Raw genomic sequence first — 9,524 nt, forward strand, 5'->3', positions numbered from 1 at the left:
CAGTTACAAAGGTAGTAAGTAACAGAGTTGGGGTTTGAACTCAATCATTATACTTCCGAGTACTTCCTCTTAACCTCTACGCTCCACGGTACTTGTTTAAGGAAGTCGGTTCTTCCAGAGCCAGACTCTAGCTACAAGACTTAAGACACAAGGACCCCAACCTGCTTCTCTCACCTAGGCCCTGCTCTGGGCTCACTTTGTATGCACATAATTAACCCTGCCCACTGCTTCCTCTCATATGCTAATCCCTTCTGCATTTAGGAGAGTGATCTTATAAACCATTTTGTCCTTCCCTGCTTAACCCCTGCAGTAGCTGCTCTGGATAACACCCACAAATCTCTTTCTGATGGCCCACCCTGGGCCTCCTTCACTCCAGCTGCTCTCCCTGCCTCGCTCTGTTCTGGCCACACTTGCATTTTCACAATTCCTTGAATGTCCCAAGCTTTGACCTCTCAGAACCTCTATCCTGAAGGATTTGGCTTAGATGGCACTTCTTTGGACCCCTTCCCTTCCCATCTAAACCAGGTCCCCTGTTTAATTTCTTTAGTGACAGATGGATTTAGAGAGCTAATAGAGAAATAACTATTTTTTTCAACCTTCTCATTTTAGACCTTATCTTCATTCCAAATATAGGAAATTGGTTGTAAAATCTGGATATACCCTTTATCCCCTTGATATCTTCTAAACTCTTCTTAGTGTGTGGAAGGACAGTTTAGTTGAATTTTGTAAGAAGAACAGCAGAAAACCACATTTTTTTTCTTTCAGATCACAATTCAAAAACATGTTCCTCCTTGGCAAAGAGCCAAAAAAGAATTGCTTGCAGCCCAAAAAATGGAGCAATGGCTTCAGTCACAGGTATGCAGTTTTGCACAGTACCTAAAACCCTCATTCCTTTAGGGGTTCCTGTTCCTAATTTGGTTTAATAGTGTTGTTCTTGAACTCTACTATAGAAACATACCAACACACTTGTCATGGTCAGAGTCACTGGAATCTCAGTGGCCCCCTTCCTCTCTCCCCTCCATGCCACTGCTCACCCTTCCCTTCCTAAATGCAGTCATTCTAACATTGAGTTGGAGGCTGCCTGGGGTGCCACTAGAGCAGTGATGGCGAACCTTTTGAGCTCGGCGTGCCAACATTTTGAAAAACCCTAACTTAACTCTGGTGCCGTGTCACATATAGAAATTTCTTGATATTTGCAACCATAGTAAAACAAAGACTTATGTTTTTGATGTTTATTTTATATATTTAAATGCCATTTAACAAAGAAAAATCAACCAAAAAAATGAGTTTGCGTGTCACCTCTGACACGCGTGTCATAGGTTCGCCATCACTGCACTAGAGTGTCCAATCTCTGGGTCAGCTACCTGCCCTTGTTGACCCTGGCTCTTTCCCAGGCCAATGACACCAGACATCGAGCCCTGATGGACATGATGGGAGGAGTCCTGGAAGTCAAGAAGGAAGATATTCTGAGAATGGTGAGATTTCCGACATCCTTATCAAAATGGAATTTGGGTGATGAGAACTATTTACATTTGACCATTTTTGTCTATATGAACCTGAGCTTTAAAATTCTACAGCAACAAGTAAACAACCTCCAGTACCTTATAAACATACCACATCAGACAAATAAGATATTGGGATCACAGACTTGCCTTTCAATCTGACAAATAGGGCAAACAAACAAAAACAAGCAACCATAGTGTTTTGGTCTCACTGAAAGCAGGGATAATGCTGCACCTGTTATTCTCCAGAGAAACATTCCCTTTGACACCTGACATAGGTGCCCCTGGAGCTCAGGTGTAGTTCTAGCTATGAAGATATCAACACATACCTCCAAACCTGTCACCTAAGAGTCTGGGTATATCCCAAACTGTCCAACCTCTTTAAGTTACAGAAAAAACAGTTGTAACATTTTTTTTCTTATATTTTGGTCAAAGTGTCAGGTTATTATCTTGCCACTGTGAAGAACTATACCGTGTTAAAGGGCCCTTGCTTTTAACTGTAATGATAACCCTAAACTTGTAATTGTACTGCTTCATATAGGTTTGTGCTCCACTACATGCTTTCCTTTCTATCTTCAGGTGATTCCTCAGCCTGCTTTCATGGCAAAACCTGATGCTATATGGACTGAAGAGGAAAGAAAACAATTTAAAGACTATGAGAAAAAAGTCAGGGAGTTAAATGAAGAAAGAGATAAGTATAGAAAGGTCAGAAGTGCAAATAATTCATATATCCTACCATATCCAGGATTGTTTCAGTATATTTTCAAATTAAGTGTTCTTGATTTTCTCATTGTCGTCAGTAGTTGAAGGATAGTGTTTCAACTGAAATTTTGAAGAGAATTTAGGGAACTAGGTGGATATAAAGTTAAAGAGTTAGAACAATTTAAAACAAGAAGAATGTATTTTAAATTTTTTAAGTTCTTCCTGATTTCAACATTTCCCATGTTATTACAATTCATTTGGTTCTCCAATCATTCTTCAAATGTTTCATGAACACCTATTACAGTATATTCAAGGCACTGCACTGTATTGTCTACAGCTATTTGAGTTCAGTAATACTCTTGCTTGATTTACTCTCAATCTCAAGGAAAGGACTTGAGGGAAGGACACCATCAGCCCAGCACACACTTTACAGTTCTAATTTGAGATTTTTTGCAATGCAGTTCTACTTTTATCTCCTTCCATTGCGAAGAAACATTCCCACGTCAAAATTGCTTACAATTATAATGGAGATATAAAAGCTGATGGTATACAACCAAATAAATAATATTTATTCCTCTGTGAAGAAAATAAAATCATACCATCATTTGAGGCAGGACAGTTTGTCAGCTTTACAGTGGCTGTATCTCATGAACAATTTCTTTGAACCTATTGTTAACCTGTCATGTTTTTATTCACTGCAGTCCTCTAAGAGTGCCCTGGCATTTTATCTTAAGATAGTACTTACCTGAAAGCCAAAATGAGTAGTTTTGAATGCAGTAAAGATTGGAGTTGGGGGATAGGAATAAAGTGTGGTTATTTATTCCATGGTCCTGCACAGTACAATACTGCACTGCCCACACCCTTACCTCCCTGCTCCCTGGTCATGCTCACTTGGTAAAACCCAGCCTTGACAAAGCCCAGCACTTGGCCTTCTCTGCACTTGCACCCGCAGTAGGTAAAGAAAATAAAAATACTGACTGGTTTCACTCTAATGGTCTTAATCTTTATTAGGTCCTGACACCTGCTCAGCAAAGCTAGTCCATTTCCCTGCTAGCTTAGTCCACATCACCTGGGGAGCTTGTTAAAAATGCAGATTCAGATCCCATCATTCTCAGGAAATGGGAGCGTCCTCAGAATCCTAACAAGCAGCCAGGTAGTGAGCCAACCGCACTTTAAGTACCCAGGTCCTACACTTCACGCGGTCTCTAGCCTCGAACTTCCAACCTCCATTCCCCTGTCACCTTATGTTCTGTTGCACTTGGAAAAGAGAAGCAATAAAAGATTTTCCTTACTCTTCTGCCACTATGTCTTCCAGCCCCTAAAGTAAATCCCTAGAATCTCCCTGCCTTGCTGTTTCTTATGGAAGAAACAGCCTTGCGTCCACTCAGGCCTGGTCCTCCCCTTGTGCACTAGAACCATCCGGTCTCACCCTGCAGCATGGTTACTCCAGCACTTTGCCTTTCCCCTGCGTCATCAATTTTCCCCTCTCTGCTCGAGTTTTCCTACCAACATACACATGCTGTAATCTTTTACATTGTATACAAAAGGAAAAGGAAAAAGACTTTTCATTTTGAAGGAGACTCTGGAGTTCTTTCTACTATTCTTGTTACTTACTTAAAAATAAAAAGTTAAAAGAATTCCTTTGATCCCACTTTCCTGTCAATCCACTACTCAGTGTCTCCTCAAAAAAACTCCAGAAACAAACTATGATCATTCCTATTTCTCCCTTCTCAATCTTTAAAAAATAAATAAATAAATAAGGGAGGAGGAGGGGAGGGGGATAGATATTGAGCAAGTGATAAAGCAAATGGGGCAGAATATTAACAGCTGATTAAATTGGTTAAAAATATATGGGAATTCTTTGTACAACTGTAACTTTTCTGTAAATTTGAAGTCATATCAAAACTTAAAAGATACCAAAAAATTTAAAGATAAAAATTGTAGCAACATGTCAAGAATTGATCTGCAGATGTTGTTTTCTTTAAAAATGTAAACTTATAGTTTTTCACTTACCTAGTATATGCTTAGCTCTATGTCCTGGTGGAATTTTTTTAAAAAGGGGTGGGAACCAGCCAGTATGGCTCAGCAGTTGAGCACCAATCTTTGACCCTTGCACCAAGAGGTCACTGGTACAATTTCTGGTCAGGGCACATACCTAGGTTGTGGGCTTGATCCCCAGAAGGGGACGTGCAAGAGGCAGTTGATCCCTCCATTGACCTCCCCCCGGGCCAAACCCCAAAAGGAGTCATATACACTGCTATATGTAATACTTTTAAACAATAAGATAAAACTTAAAAAAAAGAGGCAGTTGATTGATGTTTCTCATCGATGTTTCTATCTTTCTCTTGCTCTAAAAATCAGTAAAAACATATTTTAAAAAACATAAAAGGAGGTGGGACTTTTTTTTTTACCTGATGTAGAACTTCTTAGAAAAATAAAACATACCAAAAAAAAACAACAAGAAAGAATATATATTCCCTTCTTATTTCCTTAAAATCTAAACAATTCTATGAAGATATATTCATGGCTTTTACAAAAATCAAGATTTCTTTTTCCAGGCTGAATGTGTGCCTGGAAATTTCTGTCCTGTATAGAGTCAGAATTTTCTGGAAAGATTTGCTGTGACTTGTTTTACTAGGCTTACTGCATCATTAGCAATGATCAGTGATTTTTAACTTTCTTTTTTTCAGTAAAATATTTTTCAGCAAAAATCTCAGACTCACAACCTATTAAACAAATCCAGGTACAACATCTTTGATTGAAGGGGGCCGAAGAGCCTAGAACACCACTCAAGACTTGCCTGCCACCTGCCCCTCCCTTGTGGCAAAATGTGAACATCACTTCCTAGGACATTTGATGTCCCTAAACGTTAACTTTGCTGTTGACTTCCTTTCTTTCAGTCCTTAGAAGCAGAATTGAGGAAACTTCAAAACTCAATTCAAGAAAGCACACAGAATTTTGATGAATATTTGAAAAGACTCTTTGAAAGGAGAGTGAAGGCAGAAATGGTTATCAACCAGGTAAATAAAAGATTCCTTACATAACTTTTTTAAAAATGAGTTTCCAGGTCCTCTCAGTGTTCTTGGGATATTGACCAACATCCTTTCTGGCACCAAGGTCCTAGGGGCTCTGGCCCTGGCTCCCACTCTAGCCTCATCTGTGCCACCCGCCTCCTCACTTGCCACACTCCCTCCTCTGATGCCTTTTGTCCTTCCACCCAACTCTACTAGTAATATTCTCTGACAACGTCTTTGCATCCTGGCCTGTATCTATTTATCTGTCAGGTTCCAGCTTAAAAGCCAATTCCTCAAACTACATTAGATCTTCCTATCATATACTTTGTTCTTTTGCTTTGAATCATGTACTTACAACTAAATTTTAATTTTTGTGTGGTTACTTTTTAATGCTCCCAGCACTATCCCCATGAGTCTGTCTTGTTCATTCCTGTATCTCCAATGACTAGCAAAGGGCTGGGTTCATCTATATGTGAAATAAATGAATAATCCACATGCACAAAAGATCAAATGAAAAATCTGGCTTAATTTCATTCAGCAGTAAGAATATAAATGAAGCATGCATTGACTAGAGAAGCAAGAAAATCAAGAAGTGGAGCCTTTAAATTCTGAGGGAAAATTATGCCTACCATTGGATTTTATACCTTACCAAGCTATCAACTGAGTGTAAGAAAAGAAGAATATTTTGAGAAATGCAAAGTCTCAAAAATTTACATGCACCCATTTTCAGGGAGCTGCTGGAAAATGTGTCTCACCAAAGCAAGGGGACCAACCAAAAAAAGATGAGGGCAGTTAAAGGGACCTTGAGGAAGCAATCTGTATCCTTAGCAGCCCAACAGGAATGCTATACCAAAAAGGTTTTATTTAAGAGAGTTTAATGCATGGACTCTTTACTGAGGTATAGGCAAGGGAAACAGCAAGGAATGGCGAAACACACTGAGACTAGCAACAATGGGAAACCAGTATCGTCCCTAGAGCCAAAGAGGCAAAGGGAGGGAGCTGTTACCAGGGCCCAGCAAGACCTGTAGCCATGGGAGAGGCGTCACTCCTCAGCAGACATAGCCATAGATAGAACATAATGACTGGCTGGCAGGAAGGGAGTGTATGTATATGGTAGTTGGGTGGGGGAAGACTGGAAATGAATATCCCAGCATTAGTCATAAGAGCAGCATTAGTCATAATGGCCAAAAAGTAAAAATAATCCAAATGTCCAACAATTGTAAATGGGTAAATAAAATATGGTTTATCCATATAATAGAATGTTATTCAGCAAAAAAAAAGGTAGTGTATGCTACGACATGGATGAACCTTGAAAACATGCTAAGTGAAAGAAGCCATATACCCAAGGCCACGTATTGAATAATTCCATGTATATGAAATGTCCAGAATAGGCAAATCCATAGAGACAGAAAGTTAATTAGTGGTTGCCTTGGGGCTGAGGCACGGAGGCCTCTGGGGAGTGAGCAGGGTGGGGCGGAAAGAAATGGGAAATGACTGCTAAAGGATTTATTTTCAGAGTGAGAAATATTCTAAAATTGATTGTGGTGATGGTTGTACAACTCTGTGAATATAGTAAAAACCAAAATGGGTTATACACTTAAATAAGTGTATGGACTGGGAAACACATCTTATAAAGCTGTTATTTTAAAAATATATGCTTATAACATCTTTCATATAAGAGAATGAGAAAACTATCACAGACTACTAAGTGATATCAAAAGGACTCAGAAACCAACTTTAAAAGCTCCCCTAAATGGAGCAATTTAAGATTCAACAATGATAATAATTGCAACAAACTGAAATCCATAACATTTGTTTAAATTTATGACTTTGTGATATTTTAAAAAGTAAAAAATGCTAATGGTTCACTTTCCAAAGATAACAACCAATTCATTATCTAAATAAACTGGTAAAGAGAAAGCATCAACTATTTATTCTACCTTTTGATATGTACTGTAACCAAAAAGAAGATAAGAAGAAACCTCTCTTTATAAAATAACTAGAGGCCCAATGCATGAAAATTCGTGCAAGAGTAGGCCTTCCTTCCCTCGGCTGCCGGCACTGGCTTCCCTCCAGCCCCAGCTTCGTCAGGAAGGACATCCAGAATGACGTCCAGAAGGATGTCTGGTCTAATTAGCATATTACCCTTTTATTATTATAGATTTCAATTAGTAAGTTAAAAAAAAGGAATAACAGAAATAGAATATTACCATTTTGCAACTTTCAATGGATTAATGGACCTGGGCATTGAGCATTGATAGCTGCTAACATCCACAAAAAGAAAGACAACCTGATATTATACATACGTCTCCTTTTCAAAGAACACAGTATCTCCTACAGTCTTGCCAAAGGGACCAAACATGGGTCTCATCAGACCTCTGATCCAGCTGCCAATTTTCAGGAAATACATGGGATGAAGGACACTGATAAATTCACCATAAATATACAACTAGTAAAATGCAGACTAGGTGATAACTACAGATAAATATAAGGAAAAGAAAGGGATGGAAAGAAATTTGTGGAGTATAAAAAACTTGAAAAATGTGACCTTTTTTTAATAGATAAGTTATACTATTGTACTTGGACAAAGATACTTGGGTAATAAAACTATAAGGAAACACAAGAAAGTTATTACTCTGAGACAGGACAGTGGTTATGATTGAGGTAGAGGCTATGATGGGATACATGGAAGGGCTTCGGGCAGTGGCAAAGTTCTGTTTCTTGAACTGGACGGTGACTACAAAGGTATCTGCCTTAATAATTCATTAAACTCCACATTTGTTTGATATATTTTTTCTGTATATATGAAAAGACGAAAAGTGTAAAACAGCTGAGTAGTTATTATAACAGTTTATATCCCCATTTTCTTAAAAAAAGATTTATCTTTCTTGTATGTCATAAACTTGCTTGATGAGTGCCAAGTCTTTGGCCCTAAATAGAATAATTCTTTCTTTATTATTATTATTTTAAAATCTTTATTGTTGAGAGTATTACAGATGAAAAATTCTTTCTTGAGTAGGACTATTGATCATTCCCCTTTTTTAAATATTTCCACAGGAGGAACTGAAAATAAATAACCTTCTCTTTTCTTTACTGTTGGATGAAGAATTAAGCACCAGAGAAACATTTCTAAACAACTATCTTATAAAGAAGCAGGAGGAGAAAGTAAGTATAGTATCTGATATCTGAGTACAGCATTTTTTGATAGACATGCTCCTTTTTTAACAAGAGCACACATGCCTAGACCCTTTCTTCCTTCCATATTCCTACTCAACTGTATGCATTCCATGGCTCCCTGTCTGGGACTTTGCTCCAGGGTCTGGTGAAAGTTATGTGATTCCTCATTTGCAATCATTTAGTCAAAAGAACCATATACCTTTCATGTGACATCTACAATAATAAAAGCATAATATGCTAATTAGACTGGACGTCCTTCCAGACAACCTTCTGGACAAAGACGGGGCTACGAGGGAAGCCTGGGTCCCGGGTGCCAGAGGGAAGCCAGTGCGGGCAGCCAGGGGAAGGAAGGCCTATTCTTGCATGAATTTCGTGCATCAGGCCTCTAGTATGGTTGAGATGAGGCCATATAGCTTCATGGTTGAAAAGACCTGATTTTAATCACTGACTGGCTATGGGGCCTTGGACAAGACATATACTAGTAGCCTTTTAATCTATTTGCAAGCTCTTCACTAGGGAATGTTGTTCTCTCTGGACCATTTGGCACCCTAAGTATTACTAATGTAAGCAATGGGTTAGCTTATAGAATAAAAAGCACATATTCTGTAAAACCTTATCTAATAAATAGGAGCATGGATAGATGAGTTTCATTAAAGAGACAATGAAAGAAAAATGCTTGTCACATAATTTTCTAAGTATGTCAGCCTTTATTGGTAATATTAATAAAAGATAAGTTATGAGTATGGTTGATTTAAAGTACCATATATGACAGATGTACTTATTCTTTGCTAAGAGTCTGTTAAGCAGCATATGCAAAGCACCTTCTACATACAACCCTACTCATAGCAACCCTGCAGGGTACTGGCATTCCTCACAGATGTGGAGACCATCTCAGAGAGACTGGTAACATGCCTAAGTCACCAACTAGGATGTAATATGGCAGAAACTGGAACTGTGGAAATAAATGAAGACCATCTAAATGAGAATACGCAGACTGTTCATTCAGAGCTTGGTATAGCAAGGGAACCAGCCACCATCATTTGTGTTTGGCAGACATTCAAAGGCAGGCAGAGGGATGGGAAAGTTTTATAATGAAAAAAAGAGAGGACTTCAGGTGCCCTCTATTCTG

General features: G+C 38.6%; 1 protein-coding gene across 1 annotated transcript in view; it reads left to right on the forward strand.

Annotated features, from left to right (window-relative positions):
- The window catches only part of CFAP43 (cilia and flagella associated protein 43), a 90,364-nt gene that overhangs the window by 69,339 nt on the left and 11,501 nt on the right, over positions 1-9,524 (forward strand). Inside the window, exons 25-29 of the mRNA XM_014549480.1 lie at positions 766-855; positions 1,395-1,475; positions 2,082-2,207; positions 5,105-5,224; positions 8,276-8,383. Coding sequence (XP_014404966.1) covers positions 766-855; positions 1,395-1,475; positions 2,082-2,207; positions 5,105-5,224; positions 8,276-8,383 — 525 coding nt within the window. The remainder of the gene's footprint in view (positions 1-765; positions 856-1,394; positions 1,476-2,081; positions 2,208-5,104; positions 5,225-8,275; positions 8,384-9,524) is intronic.

This window comes from Myotis brandtii, unplaced genomic scaffold (genome assembly GCF_000412655.1).
Source record: "Myotis brandtii unplaced genomic scaffold, ASM41265v1 scaffold550, whole genome shotgun sequence".
NCBI classification, from domain to species: domain Eukaryota; kingdom Metazoa; phylum Chordata; class Mammalia; order Chiroptera; family Vespertilionidae; genus Myotis; species Myotis brandtii.